The sequence below is a fragment of the Alnus glutinosa genome, chromosome 4 (genome assembly GCF_958979055.1).
Source record: "Alnus glutinosa chromosome 4, dhAlnGlut1.1, whole genome shotgun sequence".
NCBI lineage: Eukaryota > Viridiplantae > Streptophyta > Magnoliopsida > Fagales > Betulaceae > Alnus > Alnus glutinosa.
Window position 1 is genome coordinate 2,620,239 of NC_084889.1, and position 25,192 is coordinate 2,645,430.

A 25,192-nucleotide genomic window follows, 5' to 3' on the forward strand; every position below is an offset into this window, starting at 1 on the left:
CTGGTTACTGGTTTTTAGGCGGTTTTAACAGTTTTGCGGTTATACGGTTAGCGGTTAGCGGGCGGTTATTTTCACCCCTATGTTTTCCCACCTGATTTTTCTTTATTATGCATTTTCTTCCGTATATGTCGATAGGATAATTGCACAATTGGTCCTTAGGGTTGGCCTAAATTACAAATCACTTAATGTAGTTCAAAAAGTTCATCGAGGGTCATTGTGGTAAACTATAATTATAAATCAGTTTATGAACACATTTTCCATCCACCAAATTAGCAGAATCCATTAGTTAGTCACGTCACACCTAATAGGAAGCCGACACGTGTCTATTACAATAAAAACAAATATAAAATATAATAAAAATAAAAATATTTGTTTTTTTTTTTAAATAAAAAAAAAATACTGAAGGGGTGGCCACCTCCATTGGCTGGCAACCACCCATTCAATAATTTTTTTTTTAAACAAATATTTGTATTTTTATTTTTTATATTTTTATTAGATTTTATATTTTTTATTGTAATAGACGCGTGTTGGCTTCTTATTGGGTGTGACATGGTTGATTAACGAAATCTGTTAATTTGGTGAATGGAAAATGTGTTCAAGAACTTATTTGTAATTATAGTTTACCACAAGGACTTTCGATAAATTTTTTGAACCATATAGAGTGATTTGTAATTTAGGTTAACCTATAGACCAATAATGTAATTATTCCAAAGAAAATGCATAATAAAGAAAAATCAGGTGGGAAAACATCAAGACAATCAAGAATGAATGAGAAAAATCCTCAAGGAATGGAGACGTATTAATGAAGAAAAGCCAAAGGAGAAAAATGCTGGGTAGAGACCAGGCCACGTTTGTTAATTAATTATTCCTATGTCTTAATTTATTCCTAGTCTAAGCTATTTCGTTGACGTCAAGGACTCTAGAGCGTCAAAGACGCACCCCTTGTGAAACTCCAAGCCGGACAGCGATGGCTATAAAGGGCGACGGAAGAACGCGTTTCCAACACCATCAACGCCATGAATCTTCTAACAGCGCTCTGCTTCTTCTGCCTCTACATTTCTCTATCACCCTCCATGGCGTCCCCGGCCGTACTATTTCAGGCATGGCTGGCAACCCAATTACTGTCTCTCTCCGTCTCGTGTATATATATATATATATATGCATATTAGTGGAACTAATTGTTCAAGATTATGATATGACAGGGGTTCAATTGGGAATCAAGCAATAACGGTGGATGGTACAACTCCCTGAAGAGCTCTGTTCCTGATCTCGCTAATGCTGGAATCACTCATGTCTGGCTTCCTCCCCCTTCTCAATCTGTTGCTCCCCAGGGTATCTCTAATTTCTTCTTCTGCAGGCTCATTTGGTATTCAATATCATATTATATAACAAGTGACCCATGATAGTAGTTTTTCTCTATCTGTTTTCTAGCTAGTATCTTGACTAGCTCTTCCAAATTTGTCTTGGCCCTGTTAATTGGGTTTTAATATACTTTTTGTTCCATAATGCACTACTAGAATGAAGCTGACTGAAGGCCAGTTTGAGCAAATACGTGAGGGAGGTGTTAAAGTATAAATTAAATAATTTTTTTTGATAGGTAAAATATTTCAATTTATAATTTTATCTTAAAGGCCTAAATCGGTTTCTGTGGTGTGGTAAGGATGTTAAGGCTAAGGCTTTTGGTGGGATTCTTTTGGTGTTTGGTTTATAAAGTTTTTGATTCATCCAAAAAAAATTTATCTTAAAGGGTCAGTTTTAGCCAATACTTGAGGGAAGTGTTAAAAGTATAAATTAAATAATTAAATTTATAATTTTCTGTTAAGCTTTTGAGATAAGCAGCGATTTAAGGTTTAGGATCCCATATTTGGTTTTGATAACAGAACAGCTTAGACATGCTCAATGTCAATGTATTTCTCTCCCCATATTTTTGGTTTTGATAACAGAACAGCTTAGACGTGCTCAATGTCAATGTATTTCTCTCCTTGTTTTATTTCAGGATACTTGCCTGGAAGGCTATATGATCTCGATGCCTCAAAATATGGTTCAAAGGATGAACTGAAGTCACTGATTGCAGCTCTCCATGAGAAGGGAATTAAAGCCCTTGCTGACATAGTGATAAATCACAGAACTGCTGAGAAGCAAGATGAGAGAGGAATTTGGAGCATCTTTGAAGGTGGAACTCCGGATGACCGTCTTGACTGGGGGCCGTCCTTCATTTGCAAGGATGACACTACCTACTCTGATGGCACTGGGAATCTTGACAGCGGAGAGGGCTATGAACCTGCACCTGACATTGATCATATTAATCCACGGGTACAGAAAGAGTTGTCTGAATGGATGAATTGGCTGAAGACTGAAATTGGATTTGATGGGTGGCGATTTGATTATGTGAAGGGGTACGCCCCAAGTATTACAAAAATTTATATGGAACAAACTATGCCAGAATTTGCAGTTGGGGAGAAATGGGATTCTCTTTCTTATGGAGATGATGGAAAACCTAACCCCAACCAGGATGCACACCGTCTTGCTCTAGCTGATTGGGTACAAGCTGCTGGTGGTGCTGTCACTGCATTCGATTTCACAACCAAAGGGATTCTTCAAGCAGCTGTGGAAGGGGAGCTATGGCGGTTAAAAGACTCTAATGGAAAGCCACCAGGGATGATTGGCATAAAGCCAGAAAATGCAGTGACATTCATTGACAATCATGACACTGGTTCTACTCAAAAGCTTTGGCCATTCCCCGCCGATAAAGTCATTCAAGGATATGCTTACATTCTCACCCATCCTGGGACCCCAACCATAGTAATTTCTGTCCTCCATCTTATTTGTTTATATAATTTTTGTTACAATCTTAAGTGTTCTACTTGTCTTAAGTACAATCTTAACCATGTGTATATAAACTTTTGAGCATTCTTACTTGCAAGCCAATTTTTAAGGGTGAATTCTTTGTGAGATTTGTGTCATTTGATATAAGAACCACCATCACGTACTTAAGTGCAATTTTAACCGTATGTATATAAGCTTTTGAACAAAAACCGGTTTTTAAGAATGAGTTTTTCCTTGATGTTTGTATAGTTTTTCATTCTAAAGATGGTTAATAATCCGCCATATTAAACTATTATTGTTGACTGGAAGAGATGGTATTTATATATGTGTGCAGTTCTATGATCACTTCTTTGATGGGGGTCTAAAGGAGGAGATAAGCAAATTGGTTGCAATTCGGCTCAGGAATGGTATCAACAGCAGGAGCACAGTGCAGATTATAGCGTCTGATGCCGACTTATATGTAGCTGGGATTGACGACAAGATCTTTATGAAGATTGGGCCAAGGTTTGAAGTTGGAAACCTTGTTCCCTCAAACTTTCACGTTGCCACCTCTGGCCAAGACTACGCTGTGTGGGAGAAAAATTGAAGAGTTGGAAGTGATTTTGTATGGAATGAATGGTGCTTGAGACCTGTTAGTGTTTCTAATAGATTTCTGTGTATGTTGACTATAATAGATTTCTCCACAGCTGGGAGAATAAGTTGGAGCCTCCAGTGAAAAAATCATTGGAAACCTCCTTTGTTTTTTTTTTTTTTTTTTTTTTTTTTAACGAAATTGCTCTGCATCTTCATTGAATCATTGATCAATAATCAAAAAACAAATTGATCCTCAAAATTAAGGATCTCGAGAACAAACAGCCTCCCTAAGAACAATACTGAAAATACTCATAGGAATATCTTCCAGCCAACACCTATTTGTCTTATTACAAGTAGCCTCTTTTGCTAAACAATAGGCTGCGGAATTTGCATCTCTAGACATAAAAGAAAAAGTGCATGGACGAAGAAATTGTTTCTCCATGTGAATGCTTTCCAAAAAATGACCAAGTCTAGAGAGATGAGGCGGGCCTAAATTAATCTCTGAAATAACTTGGGCTGCATCTCCTTCAAATATGGCATCAAAGAATCTCACCTCCTTGCTGAACTGGACAGCTCCCAAAGCAGTCATAGTTTCCGTAGTTTTGGCGTCCACCTGCAGGGAGTAAACAAAACTTCGAGCTCCTAAAAAACATCACATGCAATCCCTAGCAATGATACCCACACCAATCCAACCTTCATGTGTATTTATAGCCGCATCCCAATTAATTTTAATGAAGCCTTTAGGGGGAGGACACTAGATAGTAGGTATTCTCCTAGAAGGCGCAACTTCCAAGCTATGGTGCACTGGTTGGTCTCCTGAATACATGCCTTAAAATCACCAAGGGACTTAATTGCTCCCTCATACACTTCATCTGGGTGGAGGAAGACTTCCTCAAAGACAAGTTTGTTCCTTCTAAATCAGGTTTCTCTTGCCACAACTGCCATTAAGTCAATAAGTTCCTTGTTGAACCGATGGAGACAGTGAGCAAAAAATTCTTTGAAGTTCCAGGCCACATAGCTACACTTCTGGAATGGGGAGTCTTGACTACCCCCACACATCTTGGGCTGCTGGACAATCCCATATGGCATGAATTAGAGTTTCTCCCCCCCCCCCCCCCCCCAGCAAGGGCAGGATGCCGAATCAACTGTCTTCCTCTTCATTAAGTTATCTCGAGTTGGGAGAACATTATGACATGCCCGTCAAATAAAAGTCTTAACTGGGTTTGGAACCTTCATATCCCAAATTGCCTTCTAAGTATCTTGATTTGCACCAGAATTTGAGCATTGTGCAGCTAAACTATCCTGAATTTCCTTCCCCTTCCCCAAGTAGTAAGCACTATGCACAGTAAAAACACCATTTGAATTTCCACAACATTGGAAACCTCTTATTAAAAAATAAACGGTGAAAATTGATGATTAGTGAAGCTCTAAGATATAGTACTAACAAGTAGACTTAATTTTTTTTTTTTTAGTAGACAAGCAGACTTAATTTTAACTGTGTATAGTAACAATGAAAATGGGTCATTTGATAAAGAGTTTTATTGTGAATTTTTTTTGTTTGAATAATAATAAAAAATAATTAATATGATATTAAAGATAAAAAAATATTTGAATTTATTTAATAAGCAAATTACAGTCGATACGGATCCTTATTATCTTATTGCATGGATTATGATTATCTAGACTTCTTAAAATATTTTACCATGTAAATTTTCCACTGGCCTCCCTCCATGACCACGGGAAAGACATTTTTTATTATACTCGAAAGTGTTGCCTAGATTTAATATGGCTGCGTCATTTATTTGATGCATTTTTTTTTTAATTTCTGTTTTCTTTTATTGTTTTAGTGCTTTTTGTTGGGTTGTTTGGTCCTAATTTGTTTTTATTTGTAATTTTTCATCATTTATTTATTAAAAAAAAAAAAAAAGTGTTGCCTAGAAAAAAAAATTCCGAGACTAGTTTTTTTTGGCTTGTTGGATGTAGAAATAAAATCTGGAAACTACACAGGGAGGCGCAATGCGCTCCCTCTGCGCGTAGTAAAGATAGCACCCGGACGTGCCAACGGTCAAATCTCGCGCCAAAGGGCAGAGTATGAGCTTGTCCCGTACCGTTGGTCTCTCTCCAAGCCCTACCCTTTCTTTCTTCCACACGGTGTTTAAATCTTACATTGAAAGCAAAACCTCTGGCCGGGCTTTGGTCCTTTTTCGCCAATTGTTGCAATCCAATGTGAGACCCAACGACCTCACTTTCTCTTTACTCCTTAAGGCCTGTGGATCGTCTTATTCTTCCTCTGATTTGAATTCAGTGAATGAACGGCTAGAAGCAAATCAGATTCAGACCCATTTGGTGAAATCGGGCGGGGAACAATTTGTGTATGTAAGTACTGCCCTTCTTGATTTTTATATGAAATTGGGATGTATAAAACATGCACAGCTGATGTTTGATGGTATGCGTGATCGAGATGTTGTGTCTTGGAATGCGTTGATTTGTGGGTATTCGCGAAATGGGTATGATTTTGGTGCGTTGGAACTCTTTGTTCAAATGCTTAGAGAGGGTTTTATACCTAGTCACACGACTTTGGTTAGTTTAGTTCCATCTTGTGGTCGGCATGAGCTAGCATTTCAAGGGAAATCTATTCATGGTTTTGGAGTTAAGGCTGGCCTTGATTTGGATTCTCAAGCTAAGAATGCGCTTACCTCTATGTATGCTAAATGTGTGGACTTGGAAGCAGCAGAAATTTTGTTTGGGGAAATGGTTGAGAGAAGTGTGGTTTCTTGGAACACTATGATTGGTGCCTATGGCCAGAATTGTTATTTTAATGAGGCAATGCTTGTTTTCAATCAAATGCGGGAGGAAGGTGTCGAAGCCAATTCAGTAACCATTGTGAGCCTTCTGTCAGCCAATGCTCAACCTGAATCTATCCATTCTTATGCACTGAAAAATGGTGTGGTCAATGACGCTTCTGTGATCACTGCCCTAGTTTGTGTTTATGCAAGGTATGTGAACACAGAATTAGCAAAACTACTTTATGAGTCATTTCCCCAGAACAACTTGGTTTCCCTTACTGCAATTATTTCAAGCTATGCTGAGAAGGGAAATATGGGTATGGTGGTGGAGTGCTTTTCTCAAATGCAGCAGTTAAACCTGAACTTGGATGCAGTCGCTATGGTTAGCATCCTCCATGGGATCACACATCCTGCTCACTTTGGCACTGGACTTGCATTCCATGGTTATGGACTAAAGAGTGGGTTAAGTGTCGATTGTTTGGTTGCAAATGGCCTGATAAGCATGTACTCCAACTTTGATGAGATGGAAGCTGTTTTTTCTTTGTTTTTTGAGATGCGTGAAAAACCATTGGTCAGCTGGAATTCTGTGATATCTGGTTGTGTACAGGCTGGAAGGTCAAGTGATGCCATGGAACTGTTCTGTCAAATGAAGATGTTTGGTCACAGTCCAGATGCCATTACCATTGCTAGTTTACTTTCTGGGTGCTGTCAACTAGGGTACCTGCAATTTGGGAAGAAACTTCATAATTATGTCCTAAGAAACAATCTAGAAGTGGAAGATTTTGTTGGAACTGCTCTTATAGATATGTACACCAAATGCGGAAGAATAGAGTGTGCTGAAAGGGTGTTTAAGAGCATCAAAGAGCCATGTTTGGCAACATGGAATGCAATAATCTCAGGCTACAGTTTGTATGGGCTTGAGCATAAAGCTCTTGGTTGTTTTTCTGAAATGCGAGTACAAGGCCTAAAACCTGATAAAATCACTTTCTTGGGTGTTTTGGCTGCTTGTACCCATGGAGGTCTTGTTCACGAAGGACGAAGGCACTTCCAAATTATGAGGGAAGAGTTTGGTATGGTGCCAGGTTTGCAACACTCTGCATGCATGGTTGGTCTCCTTGGTCGTGCAGGCTTGTTTGAAGAAGCAATGGATTTTATCAAGAACATGGAGATTGAGCCAGATTCTGCCGTGTGGGGAGCTTTGCTCAGCGCTTGTTGCATCCATCAAGAGGTCAGGCTTGGGGAATCTCTGGCCAAGAAGTTATTTTTCTTGGATTGCAACAATGGTGGGTTTTATGTGTTAATGTCTAATCTTTATGCTGTAAAAGGGAGGTGGGATGATGTAGCAAGGTTGAGGGAGATGATGAGAGACACTGGAGGGGATGCCTGTTCAGGCGTTAGCATTATTGAGGTGACCTCAATTGAAGGCATGAAAAGAAACTTGTGCTTGAGTAAAATGAATTTGAATACAAAATTTTGGCAGCCTCAGTCTTTATAGTGATTTTTAAATGCTGATATCTCGTATCATACATTTCTGGTAAAACACTTCTACATGCCTCTTAGGGTTTGATACAGTTCTGTTGACACCCTCTGAGCTTTCAATTATAATGTCTAATAACTGTTCTAATCAAGTGCTCTATCCACTTTCCATTAAAATCATTAATGAAAATTAGTGTCACGATATTAATTGGATATTACAGGAGAAGGGAGTATGTGAGATCACTTACATCTCATTTAGCTAATTTTTGTTAATGGTGTTAATAAGAAGTGGGTGTGAATAGTTGACTACAATAATTAGATACCACATTGGGGTGTTATCGGAAAAAATTGAAAAAAAAAAAAAAAAAAAAAAAACGTAAGGGTCAATAAAATCACATTAAACCACACGGGTTATGCTCTATGATGAGTATTGCTATAAATCTTACTTTTATATCGTCATTATCCTTACTCATGTAATGTGGCAGTGACAATCAGTCATTATTAAAATATAAAATAAAGGCCGATTAACACTATCACGTTAGCAAATTGAAATAGAAATAAAGTAAATATATGATTTTTACTTTTTAACATTACTTTTACTGCACCGGTTAAATTGTCAAATTTCATTTTGTAAAGTCAATTGGCCTCCTTTGAGTCTTTGACAACCCCCTCCCTCTCGTTACTTTATTTTCACTTCTCCAAAAAAAAACTTTTTCAAAATATTTTAACTTCTTTTTTATTTTTTATTTTTTATTTTTTCTTTATGTCATATCAATAATTTTTTATTACTATTCAAAAAAAAAAAAAAAAAAAAACCCATTTCAATATAAATATTTTTTCATTTTTTCATACAAATTATTATTACTTTATATTACAAACGCTCCTACACTCCTACACTAGCTACTACAACTTCTTACTATCACTCAAAAAAAGAATTCACCTCAAACGTGAAGGATTCGAATAAACACACCAACGGTCAAACACAACTTAAACCCGATTCCCGGTTATCCATTGGATAACCCGGAACCATATTCTTCCAATTTTTTTATTTTTTTTTATTTTTGTTTAAAAATCAATCAAAACCCTAACGGGTCCAATTTCAAATTTTGAACTTGGCGCTCTTGTTTCATTCCCGTTTTCTCAGATTCCCTAGCCCTTCTCTATACCTCTCTCTCTCTCTCTCTGCCTCTCCACAAAGCAACAAGACAATGGGTGCCAATCACAGCCGCGAAGATCTGGAATTGTCCGACTCCGATGCTGAAGAACACCAAGAACAATCGGAACAAGAAGAAGAAGACGAAGATGAGGAAAACTACCATGATGCCAAGGATCGATCCTCGGAGCGCCGACCAAAAACCCCGTCTTCTTTGGATGAAGTGGAGGCCAAGCTCCAGGCCCTCCAGCTCAAATACCCGTCCTCAACAACGACCCAGAACCCTAATGTCAAAAACGCCGTCAAGCTCTACCTCCACATCGGCGGAAATTCACCGGCGGCTAAATGGGTCGTCTCCGATAAGCTCACTTCCTATTCTTTTGTCAAGACCTCTCGGATCGACGGCGACGACGATGAGGACGAAGATGAAGACGGAGACGGAGATTCTTGGTGGGTTCTGAAAGTTGGTTCCAAGATTAGGGTCAAGGTTTCCACGGAGCTGCAATTGAAGACCTTCGGCGATCAGCGTCGCGTTGATTTTGTGGCCAAAGGTGTTTGGGCGATGAAATTCTTTAGTGACGAGGAGTATAAGGGCTTTGTTTCAAAGTTTCAGGACTGTTTGTTTGAGAGCACGTATGGGGTTGAGGCCATTGAGGAGAACAAGGTTAAAGTTTACGGAAAGGACTTTATTGGGTGGTTGAAGCCTGAAATTGCGGATGATTCGGTGTGGGAAGACACTAACGATAGCTTCTCGAAGAGCCCGGGTTCGGAGACACCGGTGAGAGTGAGCCAGGACTTGCACGAGGAGTTCGAGGAGGCAGCCAATGGCGGGATACAGAGCTTGGCATTGGGTGCATTGGACAATAGTTTCTTGGTTGGTGATGCCGGCATTCAGGTGGTCAAGAATTTCGCTCATGGGATTCATGGGAAAGGCGTTTATGTCAATTTTGATGGCGGGAATTCCAGGAAAGGTTCGAGCTTGGTGAATGCCACACCGAAAAAGGCGCTGCTAATGCGGGCTGAGACAAATATGCTCCTTATGAGTCCAATGAATGGTGGGAAGCCTCATTCCACAGGGCTCCATCAGTTTGATATTGAGACTGGGAAGATTGTGACTGAGTGGAAGTTTGAGAAGGACGGGACTGATATTACAATGAGGGATGTGACGAATGATAGTAAAGGAGCGCAATTGGATCCCTCGGGTTCGACATTCTTGGGATTGGATGATAACAGGCTTTGCCGGTGGGATATGCGTGATCGAAATGGGATGGTTCAGAATCTTGCCAATGCTAGCACCCCTGTGTTGAATTGGGCACAGGGGCACCAGTTCTCTCGCGGGACTAATTTTCAGTGCTTTGCCACTACTGGTGATGGTTCCATTGTTGTTGGGTCTATTGATGGGAAGATTAGATTGTATTCTAGCAATTCAATGAGGCAGGCGAAGACGGCTTTTCCCGGTCTTGGTTCACCGATTACTCATGTGGATGTTACCTTTGATGGGAAGTGGATATTGGGTACCACCGATACGTATTTGATCCTTGTCTGCACCCTGTTTACTGACAAGGCTGGAAATACTAAGACCGGTTTTACCGGCCGTATGGGGAATAGGATCTCGGCTCCAAGATTGTTGAAGCTGAATCCTCTAGATTCACATTTAGCTGGAGTTGATAATAAGTTTCGAAATGCTCAGTTTTCGTGGGTAAGTATGCATATTATGTGCCTGTTAGTTGCACCTTTTTTCAGCTGGTAGCCTGCAAAAATGTGCAAGTTACTAATTCTTCTTTCGGCCATTCAATTTGCAATTAGGTGCTTAGTTAGGGTTTTTAATTTTGCATAGTCCATTCTTTTGCTGGGTTTGCTTTGCTAGTACTCATAAATTGTGTATTTCATCTGCTTTAATTGCATAGTTTCATGGCCTTCTTGAAAGAGGATTTTCTCAGTATAAGTGACGACAATAGGATTTATATGGATGTCCAAATACATTGAAAAATCACGAGTCTAGTTCTTAAAAATGCTTAGCCCGTTTGAAAACAATTGATTTAATGGTTTGACAATCAAGTATTTGATTGGCTTGGCTAGAATTTCTAGTTGCGCTTGCTTTAATGTGATCAGTTATCATAAGTTTATGCTGAATCTGGTTGATAACCCTCCCATTAGAGAATTTTTGTATAGTTCTTTGGTGCTTTCTTATGCTTCTATACTTCCGCTTGGAGTGGGGGGTTATCTCCAGTAGAGGCTGCTCAATCATGGAAATTCTTCTCATTTACCTTTCTGTCATGCCTACAGATTCTTTTCTGTATTTCTTTGTAATTGAAGGTAATGCTTAAAGTCATTAATGTATAAATTCTTTATTTTCACCTTCCAAAAAATATTTAGGGAATACTTATTATGCTATCTAAAAGCTTATGGATGTTCGTATAATGTGGATGTTGTGCCACGGTTGCATTTTTTTTTTTTTTCAATTTTTTTTTTTATAAATTATCCTTTCAATTTTTTTTTCAGTAAACCGTTCTGTAGCTGAAAGTTTGAAGATTGTCCAGTAATTTATTACTCTAATTTCTGTTTTGATTTTGTAATCAATATTGTTCTGTGCTGATTGCAAAAAAGAAAAAGAAAAAAGTGGTCTTAGACCTCTCCTAACCTTGATAATCTGTGTTCCATATGCAATTTCCATCTATTTAAAAACTCAAATAAGTTTTTCCTGTGATTTTCCTCAGTTCTATTTATAATCTTGACAATTTCATCTACATTGTTGCTTAGGTCACGGAGAATGGGAAGCAGGAGCGCCATTTGGTTTCAACTGTGGGCAAGTTTAGTGTGATATGGAACTTCCAACAGGTGAAGAATGGGTCTCATGAGTGCTACCGCCATCAGGAGGGCTTGAAGAGCTGCTACTGTTACAAGATAGTCTTGAAGGATGACTCCATTGTTGATAGTCGCTTCATGCATGAGAAGTTTGCAGTCACTGATTCACCTGAGGCCCCGCTGGTCATTGCAACCCCCATGAAAGTCAGCTCCTTCAGCATATCCAGCAGGCGATGACATGCTTAGTCATGGCCATTCCTCGTCAGCTTTCTTTGCTCCACCAATGAAGCTTCAAACGCTTTGTTTTCAAACTTCTCTGTTGTATTTTAGTTCGTTGTTTCAGTAGAGTATGTTTCAAAATGATGTCTAATTGTACTACTATGTTCTAAAGAGAACTTTTGATGTCCTGCAATTTGCAAGCTGTTTAACCTCCTGCCAATTAGTGTCGTATTAATCGTATTAATGCTTAATGAAACACAAATTGCTTTCTCTGCCGGAGAAATTCGAAGTGGACTTTGGGGTTGTCTGGAGTTTTTTTTTTTTTTTTTAATCTGTTGATTGAAATTAAGCTGCCCCATAGCCTACTTCGTATATGAGAACTTCACATTGAAGATCACAAATTAAGGAATAACTTTGAGAGGTAAATAACTTCCCTTTTAATAGATGTCACTGCAGACTAGGTGGGGGCACTTTGAAGCTTAGGGGATCGCAGCTGTATCTGAAGATCTGCACATCTCAAATCCAACGACTCGAAGGATTTGGGATAAGTGGGCCCCCATGTTATCATGTTATTTTTCTTACATGGATGGTAGTTGTATGTACGTGGAGTTTTTCTGTACCTTATGGTGTATATGCCTCCAGGCTTCGGTTAGGAGTTGTTGATAGAGAGTGAAAGAAGTAACCATGGCTCTTGCAGTGGGAAGAGGATTTCTTGTCCGGCCGTGCTCTTCTTCAGTCTTCATTTCTAAGAATATTTATAAGCCCTGGCCTGCTAGACCAGGTCCAGTAATAACTCGACGTTTCACCCGAACGGCGGTTCGGGCTCAGCTGCGCCGCCCTACATGGCTACCTGGGCTTGACCCTCCACCCTACCTCGATGGAAGGTGAGCTGAGCCCCTTATATTTATACGTGCTAATTTTCATTTTGTGTTCTTGGCCAGAGATTTGTTCGATTTTTTTTTTTTTTTTTTTTTTTTTCTCAATCTCTTTAGTCTGCCTGGAGATTTTGGGTTTGACCCACTTGGGCTTGGAGAGGATCCGGGAAGCTTGAAATGGTATGTGCAGGCAGAGCTGGTTCATGCTCGCTTTGCTATGCTTGGAGTCGCTGGAATTCTTCTAACTGATGTAAGCAATTCCAAACTCCTCCCCCCCCCCCCCCCCCCAGCTCCCGAAAGCTTAAGTTATAAGAAATGATTGATTCAATCATTTAGTAAATGACGGAGACAAAATTCGAATTCCAAAATTTTGTTTATGTAAATGCAAAGGGTCATGATTTGTTGCTTAATCGAACATTCTACCCTGTATCAAATATGGCAAAATGAGCACAGCAATGCAGAATACAGAAAGCAAAGGCTTGAAAGTGTATAATAAGAACCCCACACATCTTATCCAGAAACCTTCAACTTGTAAATATATGCTTTTTGTCATTTTCTTATATTCTAATATTTGTTACAGTTACTCCGAGTGACTGGAATCATCAACATACCAATTTGGTATGAAGCAGGTGCAGTAAAATACAAGTTTGCCAACACAGAGACTCTATTCATTGTCCAACTGATCTTGATGGGGTAGAGCCTCCGCCCAATCTCGACCACTGAATTGCTGGTTTTCTGCAATTTTTATTTATTTATTTGTATTTATTTCCTTATCTGCTGTATTTGCACAGGTTTGTTGAAACCAAGAGGTACATGGATTTTGTTAGTCCCGGATCTCAAGCTCAGGCAGATTTCTTTGGGGTGGAAGCCTCACTAGAAGGTTTAGAACCGGGGTAATTTTTTTCAGATCGGGATTCTCTACAATTAGAAATTCCTTGCAACCTGTCAAGCAAGCAATTGTGAGGGGCCTCTGATCCCCATTGGGAGCATCTCACAATTGCAAAATATTCTCAGACAGAGATTGTAGGAGATCCCGATCTACTTTTCTCATAAGAAAATTATGAATTTTATATCTATCCATTCAAAAGTTCATAGATTTAGTTCTTAACAAACAGATATCCTGGCGGTCCGTTGCTGAATCCTCTTGGCCTGGCTAAAGATATAAAAAACGCCCACGAATGGAAACTAAAAGAGATTAAGAATGGTTTGGTTTGCTCATATTTTCTTACATATTATCCTTTTTCGTTTGTTATAATCACTTGTCATTTCATTAGTTCTATGCCATCTTTATTGCAGGACGTCTTGCAATGGTAGCCATGCTCGGCATCTTTGTGCAAGCTTATGTGACGCATGTTGGACCAATTGATAACCTTGTGGAGCACCTCTCAAATCCATGGCACAAAACTATTGTTCAGACCCTGGCTAACTCTGGATCTTAAATATATATATTATGTTATAACAACACCTTAATTCATTTGTTCAGTTTTAGGGTAAGTGAAGGTTCTTGCTCAATATATATTTGGGCAGGTGGTTCCACGTATCAGTTTTTAATACTATCAGCCCGTTTTACAGTTGAGATTTTGTTTTGTTGAATCTAACAATATGATCACGTCATTTAACATATTCACCATTATGACAATATATATACTATTAGATCTGTGAAATCTAACTGCATATCAGTTTGATAGTTTTTAATACTATGCATTATTACTTGTCTGAATCTTATGTCGATCATGATGGCCACTCCTTTTTTAATTTTTTAATTTTTTTTTCTAAGACTACATCTATTTGGATTTTCTGAAAATAAGCACTCTATGGAAAACACATTTTCAAATGTAGACTTCATTGGAATACACTTCTAAAAAATGCATTCACTTTTTATGTTTCATCAAAACGCTTTTTAAAATCTACAACACAACATTTATCCAAATACGTTAACAAACATAACCGTTCTTTCTTGTGACTTCTTGCCGTTTAGTTCTAAATAAATTCTTCAAACGAGCAGTTTATGCCAACCCTAAAGGTTATACTATAATTCAGCCTATGAGTTTTTTCAAAGTTCTTACCATACAAAACATTCTAAATTTTTCTATTTATTCTTTCTCTCTCTTCCTTTTGTCATTGTTGTCCATTGTAGTGATTTCAAACACCCTTGATTTCTCTCCTTCTAACCCATGGCATATTTCCAACCATGTCGGGTGCGGAATAGGATCCTCTCCATTTCACCCATTTTACAATCAAGATTTTATTTTGTTTGTATCTAACGATGTGCATGATATTACGTCATTTAAAATTTTAAATGATGTGACAATATTTTTACCATTATGACAATATATACACTATAAAATCTGTAAAATCTAATTTAGACCATGAAATGGCCTCAAATGTGCAAATGTATCTCTTACATGGCTTCAAATAATTTGCCCGTCTACGTTTTTCTAGGATATTTAGTTATCAAACTACTTGCCAGCAACCAAATGGAAGGCACAATAACATTTTAACATATTTGGTATAAGCTGAAAGTAATATCAATTAATTATGTTTCAATCCACATTGTATATATGTAACTTAAATGAGAAAATTACAGTTTTAATTCTCAAAACAAAAATTATACTCACAAGGGTAGCTCACAAAACAGTCGCGGATTATTTCTCACACATTTACAAGATTTGATTTTCCATATAATACAGAACCATCTTATTATGTCTTTCCCCAACCAAGCACCAACAAGAAGCTTATTACAACCTCCAAACCTTTCGGCGAATAAGTATTTACTAATCCAATTGACTTTATCATACAGAAAACAATCACCAACATGTAAACATTCTTCTTTTATCCTTTTACCTTGATGGGTTCCAACATGTACATTCGAGTAACTTCATGTGAGATCAACTGCAACACTCGGGTCACTCTGAGAAAAACCACCCAACAGAAAGAGGTAGGCCGTAGCAGCAAAGACAACACATACTGGTTTCACGACGAGTTTACGTTGACTTGGTTGTATTTGACCTTCTTTTGGCCAAAAACATGAGAATCCGTGGCAAGAATGGTCTCTTCTTTTTCTTTCCAACAACCTTCCCTTCTATGGATAACTCGCTCTCAGTGCTATTCCCATACACATTTGCCAGTGGGCTTGACACATAACGAGCAGGAACAGCGGCGTCGGGTGCCCTGTTAAAGTTCATTGATTCTGTCTTTCCCTCAAAACTTGCTGTTGGGCTTTTAATGGGATTCACTACTCCATGAGCAGATTCACCAGCCTTCCGTCGTTGTTCATGTTCGGCCCTCCATTTTCTCAACTCCTGTTCTACACCCAACTTCCCTTCCTTGGCCCTCTCAGCCTTATCCATTGCCAATTTCAGCGCTTCCTTTCTAGCAGCCATCTCCCTATTCACTGCTTCCAACTTTTCTAAGCTTAATGACTCAGACTCCTTAGCTACCTCAATTTGGGAAATTGCAGTTGCCACCCTCATGTTGGCCTGCTCCTCTGCCTCATGAGCACGTTTGCTGAGCTCGTAGTACTCCTCTAGAGAAAGCGTTACACCAGTAGGTGAATCCACATCATTGGTGTTTCTAGCTGATTCACTCTCTTGCAAAGCTTTTATTGCCGCTATTGCCAACTTCTCTGATGCCTTGGCAGCTTCTATCTCCTTTTGAGCTGCGAGTAATCTACTCTCCACGGTACTTGCTCCAGCCTTGGCTTGCTCAGCTTCTTCCTTTGCCTTCCGCAGCTCTTCACGAGCCGCTTGAGCAAGTGACTTGGCCTGATCAGCCTCTTGTGCTGCTTTCTGTAATTGTTTGGGCAGCTCTACCATTGTTTCTCTAGCTTCTTTCTCCTTCATCTGAACTAGAGCTATTTCAGATCTCGTCCTGTCTAGTTCTGCTTCAAGAGATGCGACTGCTACTGATGCCATTCCTTCCCTTTGCCTAATGGTGGCAAGAGCCGATTTCTCTGTTTCAAGCTCTGACTTTAATGATGTGGCAGCCACCTTCAAGTAATTTACTTCAGCAGTGGCTTTCTCTATGTTGAGTTTCACTTCTTCAAGTTCTTTCTTTGCAGAAGCAACAGCTGCTTGTATATCATTATGATTTTTCTTTGCTGGTTCCTCTAGCTCACCATTTGAGTGTCCTCCTTCACCAGTTTCCTGCTTTAATTTTGATTCCATATAAGCTGCTAATTCAGCTTTCAAATCAAGTAGCAAGGCTGAGGCAGTGTCAAGTTTTGATTTGAGGTCCTTCGCTGATAGAATTTGGTGGTCAAGTCTCTGAAGCTCCTCTTCTGCCTGCTTCAATTCCTTCTCCCAATAGAGAGAATCTTGCTCTCTGGCCATGGCTGCTCCTATTCTATGTTCCTCTGCTTCCAAATGGGCAGCATGTGCAGACTCTAATGACTCCTTTGTGGCAATCAGCTCAATAGTCAGTTCTTCCACTGTCTTCTCAACTTCCTTGGATGCGGCAACAGCTTCTTCAGCTTTCTTCATAGCCACATCTTTTTCAGTCACCAAAGAAGCATATTCCTTATGCAGCGCTTCTAATTCCTCCTTAACAGATCTTAACTCTGAAACTGCAGCTATATGCCTGGCTTTAGCCACCTCAAGCTGTGCCTTGGCTGCAACACTAGCTTCATCAGCAATTCCTTGCTCAATCTCTTCCACCCTGAGCTTGGCAAGTTCTGAGTCTTGTTTTGCCTGATGCTCCTCTGTCTGTGCCCTTTCAAGGTTGAGTTTTAGTTCTTCTATGAGTCTCTTAGAGCTGTCCAGCTCCTTTAGCACTTGCGTTTTTGCCACTTCAGCTATCTCCGACTGTCTCTTATACTCGGGAATCTCCTCCTGTACTTTCTCTAGTTCTTGTTCTACAAGCTTGCGCCTCTGCACAGCCAGAGGAGATTATCAGTTATTTTCAACATGTCACAAGCTCCACTTGTGAGGCACATTTCACAATTTGATAAAATTTTCAGAACCAAGTCAGAGAAAAAAATGGATTACAGTACATAATGCATTCTAGAAAAGCTTCAAACACGTTATCACCAAAGAAAGCAAAAACTAACAGCAAGCAATAATTAGGAAAGGGAACCTTTACCCAAGAATTGAATTTGTATCCTTCTTTCTCCATTAGTTATTCCTAATTAAACAATAAACACGATATAACAAAGAAAATTAAACATGCGAGCAATTGTTCAGTAAAGAAAATTTATTGCTCTCTGGTCAAATTAAAAAGTCATTACTTTCAGAAACAAACACTTTGTCTTATAAATGTAGCACTACATTCATCATGACAAAAGCACTACCACCATGACTACTAACAACTTCTCACCATCCATCTGTAGAGCCAATCACATAACTGCTGCTGCCATGACTATAGACATTACCACACACCAAAACCAGATATACAATCTTAGTAGTTAGTACACAATCACAGGATTCTACATCCCAAAACAATTTTGCTCTCTCTCTCTCTCTCTCTCTCTCTCTCTCTATTGCTGCAATGCAACAATATAATAAGATGCTAAGCTCCCTCACAAAAGCCCTTGGAAAAAGATTGACTCAAGAAAAAACTTCATTAGAAGCCCCTAAAAATTAAAGGCAACTAATAAGTCTCTAAATTGAAAAGCACAAAGTAGTGCTGGACATAATCCCAGAAAAGTGAAACGTTATCTTTCTTCAGTAATAGCTATCCTTACCAGTTTTTTGATACTGGCTAAACATCATAGCCACCTAGCAAGAAAATCAAATACTAGGATTTTCTAATTACAAGAAGGAATGTATCAGGAAGTCTGTTAAATTGAAATTTGTCTGTGGGGTAAAGGATATATTTGAAATATACGAGGTCAAAAAAAGAGTGTCCTCAGAAAGTTTTCAATTGGGTCTCTCTAGGGAGATTGATGTGCATCTCCTCTACCATAACCACCATGACCACAACTACTGCATTTGGAACCAACAGTACCATCTCCTCCACCTTCCCCATTGTTATTATCATCATCTCTATCTATGCCACTACCAGCACCATTACCACCGCTATTGCCACTTGCATAACCACCCAAACCACAACAGTAAATCACATATTTTTCTTATTTTTTAACATCCCATATGCAGCATAGTAATATCCAAAAACACTCAAACAAATTAGTGCTTAAAGGGTGTCATTATGGTTAAAACACAGCAGATTAAGTAACTATAATAAAATGGCATAAGATATATACCTCCACAGTTTGGATTCTATGGGCTTTCCAATCAACAATCCCTCCAAACTTGGAAACAGCTTCTTTGACCGATTCAAAAGGTGCTGTGGTATCAATATGGCCTCTGTTTAAATCAACCTGTTTAACATCAGAAGGATCACTAGATGCTGGTTTCTCAACAGCAATCTCAGTAACCTTTGCATGGGGCAGTGGAAGATCATCGGATGGCACTACACGATCCACATTTTTCAATTCCCTTATCTCAGGAGAGGAATGCTCATCAGATGGCACTGCACCATTTTCTGATTCATTTATCTCAGGAGAGGAAGCAGAAGGCTTAATCACATCATCCACATGAACATGAGCACTGTCAATAGAAGAACCATCTTGAGCTTGCTGTTCATGAGAAGAATCTACTACCCCCCCAGTCTTAGAATTTGCCAACTCTGTATCCTGTTGGGCTGTCTCTGTTTTATTGACTTTATCTGCTGAGGTTGAAGCTGAAGTGTCTGCCGGAAGAAGCTGATCTTGTCCCAGAGTTGGACCATCAGATGCATCATCTACAGTTTCTGACAACTGACTGTTGGGTTCCACTTTTCCATTAGTAACTGGATTTATTGTAGCTTCAATATGAGAATTACAATCACCCTGAGAGGATAAGGAGGAATCTGGAGGAGGCATCTCTTGAGCAATTTTCACATCCTGGGGAGGCTTTGCTTCTGCAATTCCTGCATCCTCCATACCAATAATGTCGTAAGGAGTGCCTCAAGGGTATCTGAAATCCAAGTAAACAGAAATCAAATTAGCAAAAAATGAGCAGGGAAAAAATATCACGAGAAATGCATTGCTTCTTTCATGCAATTCTCCACAACGTAGGTAATTGAAAATTTATGACCATAGCTTGAGTTAAAAGAATTTGTTAAGCTTAAACAACTCAGTGACTAAGATTACTAGAGGTCAGAACTCCTTAAATAGCAAGTTGATGAATACAAATTTAAAATATATGGGCTGCTGCCAATTGATAGGGCATAAAGAATCCCTAAGCCCTTCCTTTGACACCACCGCTGTCATGCCCCCAACTTCCCTTAAAGGAAACTAGGGTGTGAAACTTTTACTGGTACTTACAAGATTTTAACCTCAAGTTATGCAGCGGAAGGTGTAAAACTTTCATCTAGTTTTGTTCCCCTGATTTTTCTCATAAGTAAATTCTTTTTATTATTATGATTATTATTATTATTATGATTCCTTACTGTCAACCTCAGTCTCATCGTATCAAGCCTAGAAAGAATCACACAACATATATATAATCTGAACAGAAACCACTCCTGATTCAATCATGCCATAGGTTTCACAAGATTTTAGACATCAAAATAAACCCTTCAAAGTTCAAAATACACAATGGGTCACTGGATCACATTTCCATGCTAGGGCCTATATACATTAACAGAATCTGCCCTAGGAAGACAACTACCACCACCAATGTTCACATTGTTTTGTGCATGTACCGTCCATCCTCATACATCATTTGTTTTGAAAAGTATTCATCATCATATACCATTGCATTTCATTTTTCCATATAATTCCACCGTTGGGCTGATCAATTAGGAAACTGCAAATGATTGCAAGATCACAGATTGCTATTTCTACATCATAAATACTGAATAGGATGCAAAATCATAAACGCAAAATGGGATTAATAACATCTTCAGTTTCGCCAATACACAAAAGCTAAGAAAAGAAATTCATACCATTTGGCATACCAACAGAGCAATTAAACTATTAAAATAACTAATATTTATTACTATGTTAAGTAACAACCTTATATTGTTACCATGCGATAATCCTCATAAATTACTAAGGAAAAAAATTAAAATTCTTACAATTATATAAATATACGTGTAAGTAAAGGTATTATTTCAACTCCAAGTTTCACTAGTAACATTTCTAGTTTAAAAAAAAAAAAAAAAATTATGAAAATCTTAAAGCAGCTCTTCCAGCCTCAATTGTTCACTAAGCTTCCAAGTTTTACGAACTCTTGTTAATCAAAAGCGAGGGCATATGGAAAATAAGCTACAAAAGCATGCTTCGTACACGAATTACCAAAACACGAACTTACTCACGGAATTCTACAAATAATCATAACAGATAAAGCCAGAAATCTAATCCAGAACTCAGATTCTAAGCTCCAATCAAGATTTAAGCATCAAAAGGAAGGCGAATGTACAGTTTACATGCTTAATTTGAAACAGAGGAAGAACAAGGAACGTACCAGAAACGAAACAGAGAAGTCAAACGGAGACGACAATCAAAGATTACTGAAATTTACCAAAAAAAAAAAATAATGTAAATAAAGATTAAAATTAGCAAGTGGAATGAAAATTAAGGTCGAAAATTTTGGAGCTAAAAATAGAGGGAGCAAATTACGGGGAGCATTCGAGTGCGTGGAGCCTACCTCTTCACACAGGCTAGATCCATCTGTACAACTTGACTCTCTTCCTCTCCCTTCAAAATAAGCTCTTCTATTTCTTTATTTCTTTTTTTTTTTTCTTTTTTTTACCGATTTCGTATGTACACGTCACTGTTCTTTTTCAGTTTTCACCGAGGAAGAAAAAGCACAGCTTTTGGTTTTCATTCATGAAAGCGATTATTTTTTAAAGAGAATCTTTGGCGCAGAAAAAGTCGTTTTGGGCTTTGACTAAATCTAGCCATTCATCTCCTCACTCCAGTTTCAGTTAAGATATATGTCTTTTATTGTGGACACATGTCCCAATCGCAATGAATCCAATGCTCAGCTCAACGGGCTCAACCCAAAAATAAAATTAAGAAGTAATCATTTCATAATACATAATGTTGAGGAGATTAATTAATATCTTAGGTTCTTTTCAATGAGATTAATATCTCCATTTAAAGTTTTGAATTAATAAATTTGAACTTAATTGTGTTATATCACTACATATATTTATTATATCTTTTTTAAAACAATTACTAAAATATGAATAAAAAGTCACCGCCCCATTATGAATGACGCGGTGCTTGGATGGAAGGGCGCTCTCCCTGTTTTAAAGGACTATTATACCCATCCTATTAAGTTTTAATTACGCAAGGTTTGGTGCGCATGTACTAACTAACATTGGCCAATTTTGTCAAAAAGAAAACGTTGCGGCACGGAATTTATAGCCACCTGGAAATTTCAACGAGCACAAACGGTCAAAAAGAAAAAGAGGACATATGACGCGTCAAATGACCAAAATACCCCTTCCTCCACGGACGCGTTGGACAAACTGTGGCCGTTAGATCACTTGTGGCAGTTGGATCAGACTTTGGGATCCCAAGGTCTTTGAAAATCGACCGGTAGATTTCGAAAATTAGAAGAATCTATTTTGAAGAAGGTAGGGCTTGGGATTTGTGGAGCAAACCAATGCTGACGTGTGCGCTTTGGATAAGTTTGTCTCTTTGTGGTAAGAATTTTGGGTTCCTTTCATGACACTCAATAGATTGTATTTTTTTTTTTAGTTGAAATTTTGTTAACATGTTATAATGGAAGATAAACGTGAAAGTATTTCTAAATGTTTTATAAATATTTTGTACTTTTAATGTATTTATTTTGTTATTAAAAAGCATAAAACTTCCTAAAAAAAATCAAATGCTATCATTTTCGGTTTTTGTTTCTCTCCGATAACTTTTATTGTATTTGAAATTCGAAGTTGTTTGAATTTTATAAAACTTTTAGTTAGTTTTAACCGCCCGTTGCTCGCCTCTAATCAGAGACTTATAATTTTTTTACAAACTAACGTATTAATCCACATAACACTTAAGCCTCGTTTGGTTCGTGAAATGAATATTCCATTAGAAAAATTATTAATTATTATTGGGAATGAGAAAGAGTGAAATGAAATAAATATTCTAATTCCTTAGTTTGGTGACAACACATATACCACAATTGAAATTGACCCAAAATTACTAAAAAAAAAACCCACATAATTTCTCATTTTTCAAAAAAACTCAAATCTTTAAAATAATAATAATAATAATAATAAATATTGGACCTAAGATTTGTGGGTGGTCACCCACAAATCTGATCTAAATTATTTGTTTTTTTTTTTTTTTTTTTTTTTTAAGTTTAGTTTGAAAAAATTAAAGAAAAATAATTTTTTTTTTCCTGGAAAACGTTGTATATTCCCTCAGGAATAGTTATTCCTCTAAAAAATGAGAGGAATAGCTATTCCTCTTCGTGATGGCTTTATGCGGCGGCCGACGGTGCCTTGGTGGCTGAACTGAGAGCGAGAGCGAGAGAGCAAGAGAGAGAGAGAGAAAACGTACAGCCATGGATGCAGAGAGAACACAGAGGGAGAGAGAAGGCGGAGGGAGAGAGAAACTTTTTTTCAAATTTCACATTTAATGCGAATGAAGTACTCTGAATTCACATTTAATGCGATATGAAATGAAGCGAATTTCAGACGGTTTGGTTTTCCAAACCGTCTGTAAACATATTTTTACAGGCAGTTTTGGTAAAAACTGTCCATAAAATTTCAGACGGTTTCGAAAAAAAAACTGTCTATAAATTTATAGACGGTTTTATAAAAACCATATAGAAATGAAAATTTCCAGACGGTTTAGTTCAAACCGTCTGAAATTTTATGGACGGTTTGATTAAACCGTCCATAATAAATTTTTTACAGACGGTTTCAAAAAAAAAGTCCGCAAATTTTATTTTTTAGACGGTTTTAGAAACCGACTAGGAAAAAACAGTCCATAAATGCCCTTTTTTTTGTAGTGCGTCAATCACTAAAATGCAGATTTTCATGTAATACTCTTAATTCTATATGTGATATGAGAAAATACTAGTCCGTTAATGTAATATATATGAGAAGGATAAAATGACTTACACATCTCAAATATGTGTATACATACACGTAAAATTAAGTATAGAAATGTATATACACGTACATGTCGTCACGTGTGAGGTGAAAGATTTCTAAAATAGATGCCTTATAAGAAAAGTCAAACTCTAAGAAATATTTTATCAGAAAATACAAACTCGTTAGTGCTAATATGAGAAGCATAGAATGGCTAAGTACCCCTCTTATTAAGTCATTTAATTTCCTGCTCTAAATGGCTAAATGCCTCATTTTCTATATAACTTGGAAAATTATATTTCTGTTAACTAATATTTGTTGTCTCTGCCAAATATTAAAAAAAATGAGAAATTTTAAATTGTTAAAGTAAAATCCCACATTAGCTAATACATTCCGAATGTATACTTATACTGTTACGTCAATTTATAAGAATTATGCGATAAAAACGGTGGTACCGAACATTCCTCAAATTTTTTGTTTGGTTGTCAAATTCTAGCAATTAGCAAACTTATAATAGCGACAAGACGTATATGCATTTGCTTAGACGTTGCTTGATAGGATCGAAGATGTTAAAAAAGCTAAATCATTTTAATTAAGACAATACTTGCATGCAAAACAATTCATAACAAAATTTACAACGTTGAGTTCACTTAAAAAGGAGATTACCGGTTCATGGAAGTCTATAGGCCGTTTGATGCCCATGTCAATCGGCCGATTTGGATAATATGGCTTGGCATCAACTATCAATGGAGGTGTATATAGTATATGGAGTTGGGCTGGCACCCAGCCGGGAAAGTTAGAAGCCGAAACCAATGAGGGATGATTGTCGATCTCCCAAGAACAAGGCATCATCTCCTATGTTTTTCACCTTCACCCGCTCCACCACCCTTCCATTCTCATCATCTAGCACAAAGCTTGTACACCTTGCGCGAAACAACCAGTCATACTGTTGTGAGTATGCTTGTAAAGTGTTTAACATTGGTAAGATATAAGCAGAGTGAGGGGTTTGTATAGTATTAATGTTGGGCCCAAACCATGAGCTTAAGCTTTTGGGTTGTGTGATGTTTCAATAATGCTATGCAATGGGCTCACTAAGAAGGACTTCCCCAAGGTATCTCTCCAACAACTGGTATCAGAGCCAAGGTTATTTATAGGAAGGAGTGTTCCGGATACGTATGTCACTGTGTTCGGATGCTTCCTCTAGGCCGTCCGGACAATCACCTGCGACACTACTCCCAGACGCGTGACACTCGTGGAAATTGAAAAAGACTCACAAGCAAGGGGGAGTTGCATCAATGTGGAAGAGATTCACAAGTAAGGGGGAGATTGGTGTGAGTACATTTGTGAAGTGTCATACATTGCTAAGATATAACAAGAGTGAGAGATTTATATAGTATTGTTGGGCCCAAACCCATGAGCTTAAGCTTTTGGGTTGTGTGTTGTTT

At 38.0% G+C, this 25,192-nt stretch overlaps 5 protein-coding genes across 6 annotated transcripts; 4 read left to right on the forward strand and 1 right to left on the reverse strand.

Annotated features, from left to right (window-relative positions):
* Positions 1-941: 941 nt before the first annotated feature.
* Positions 942-3,683, forward strand: LOC133866004 (alpha-amylase-like). Its single transcript, XM_062302550.1, has 4 exons — positions 942-1,100; positions 1,203-1,332; positions 1,997-2,802; positions 3,161-3,683. The coding sequence occupies exons 1-4, from the start codon at positions 1,017-1,019 to the stop codon at positions 3,410-3,412; spliced, it is 1,272 nt and encodes a 423-aa protein (XP_062158534.1). The 5' UTR covers positions 942-1,016; the 3' UTR covers positions 3,413-3,683.
* A 1,663-nt stretch (positions 3,684-5,346) lies between these two features.
* Positions 5,347-7,887, forward strand: LOC133866003 (pentatricopeptide repeat-containing protein At2g04860). The gene has a single exon (XM_062302549.1). It carries the CDS (start codon positions 5,491-5,493, stop codon positions 7,678-7,680), a length of 2,190 nt encoding a protein of 729 aa, XP_062158533.1. The 5' UTR covers positions 5,347-5,490; the 3' UTR covers positions 7,681-7,887.
* A 780-nt stretch (positions 7,888-8,667) lies between these two features.
* On the forward strand, positions 8,668-12,121 carry LOC133866873 (protein CYPRO4). Its single transcript, XM_062303530.1, has 2 exons — positions 8,668-10,513; positions 11,575-12,121. Exons 1-2 carry the CDS (start codon positions 8,870-8,872, stop codon positions 11,854-11,856), a joined length of 1,926 nt encoding a protein of 641 aa, XP_062159514.1. The 5' UTR covers positions 8,668-8,869; the 3' UTR covers positions 11,857-12,121.
* A 183-nt stretch (positions 12,122-12,304) lies between these two features.
* On the forward strand, positions 12,305-14,289 carry LOC133866874 (photosystem I chlorophyll a/b-binding protein 5, chloroplastic). Its single transcript, XM_062303531.1, has 6 exons — positions 12,305-12,722; positions 12,831-12,963; positions 13,294-13,406; positions 13,505-13,606; positions 13,829-13,917; positions 14,010-14,289. The coding sequence occupies exons 1-6, from the start codon at positions 12,523-12,525 to the stop codon at positions 14,150-14,152; spliced, it is 780 nt and encodes a 259-aa protein (XP_062159515.1). The 5' UTR covers positions 12,305-12,522; the 3' UTR covers positions 14,153-14,289.
* A 950-nt stretch (positions 14,290-15,239) lies between these two features.
* Positions 15,240-21,455, reverse strand: LOC133866872 (protein WEAK CHLOROPLAST MOVEMENT UNDER BLUE LIGHT 1-like). Of its 2 annotated transcripts, none has more exons than XM_062303528.1 (4): positions 21,344-21,455; positions 21,161-21,206; positions 18,913-19,666; positions 15,240-17,581 (listed from the first exon to the last, which is right to left on the reverse strand). In XM_062303528.1, exons 3-4 carry the CDS (start codon positions 19,630-19,632, stop codon positions 15,698-15,700), a joined length of 2,604 nt encoding a protein of 867 aa, XP_062159512.1. In that variant the 5' UTR covers positions 19,633-19,666; positions 21,161-21,206; positions 21,344-21,455; the 3' UTR covers positions 15,240-15,697. The 2 variants fall into 2 exon arrangements, with proteins under 2 accessions (XP_062159512.1, XP_062159513.1); XM_062303529.1 differs by having other exon boundaries at positions 21,316-21,367.
* Positions 21,456-25,192: the final 3,737 nt, after the last annotated feature.

What these genes read in the sequence shown, in the direction of transcription:
- LOC133866872 (XM_062303528.1), bottom strand. Translation starts at nt 19,632, where the DNA reads ATGGAGGATGCAGGAATTGCAGAAGCAAAGCCTCCCCAGGATGTGAAA. An exon ending in ATAGAATCCAAACTGTGGAG is followed by an intron (nt 17,582 to 18,912) that starts GTATATATCTTA and finishes CTGGCTGTGCAG; the next exon opens with AGGCGCAAGCTTGTAGAACA.
- LOC133866004 (XM_062302550.1), top strand. Translation starts at nt 1,017, where the DNA reads ATGAATCTTCTAACAGCGCTCTGCTTCTTCTGCCTCTACATTTCTCTA. An exon ending in TCAATCTGTTGCTCCCCAGG is followed by an intron (nt 1,333 to 1,996) that starts GTATCTCTAATT and finishes GTTTTATTTCAG; the next exon opens with GATACTTGCCTGGAAGGCTA. An exon ending in ATCCTGGGACCCCAACCATA is followed by an intron (nt 2,803 to 3,160) that starts GTAATTTCTGTC and finishes ATATGTGTGCAG; the next exon opens with TTCTATGATCACTTCTTTGA.
- LOC133866873 (XM_062303530.1), top strand. Translation starts at nt 8,870, where the DNA reads ATGGGTGCCAATCACAGCCGCGAAGATCTGGAATTGTCCGACTCCGAT. An exon ending in GAAATGCTCAGTTTTCGTGG is followed by an intron (nt 10,514 to 11,574) that starts GTAAGTATGCAT and finishes ATTGTTGCTTAG; the next exon opens with GTCACGGAGAATGGGAAGCA.
- LOC133866003 (XM_062302549.1), top strand. Translation starts at nt 5,491, where the DNA reads ATGAGCTTGTCCCGTACCGTTGGTCTCTCTCCAAGCCCTACCCTTTCT.
- LOC133866874 (XM_062303531.1), top strand. Translation starts at nt 12,523, where the DNA reads ATGGCTCTTGCAGTGGGAAGAGGATTTCTTGTCCGGCCGTGCTCTTCT. An exon ending in CTAGAAGGTTTAGAACCGGG is followed by an intron (nt 13,607 to 13,828) that starts GTAATTTTTTTC and finishes CTTAACAAACAG; the next exon opens with ATATCCTGGCGGTCCGTTGC. An exon ending in ACTAAAAGAGATTAAGAATG is followed by an intron (nt 13,918 to 14,009) that starts GTTTGGTTTGCT and finishes TCTTTATTGCAG; the next exon opens with GACGTCTTGCAATGGTAGCC.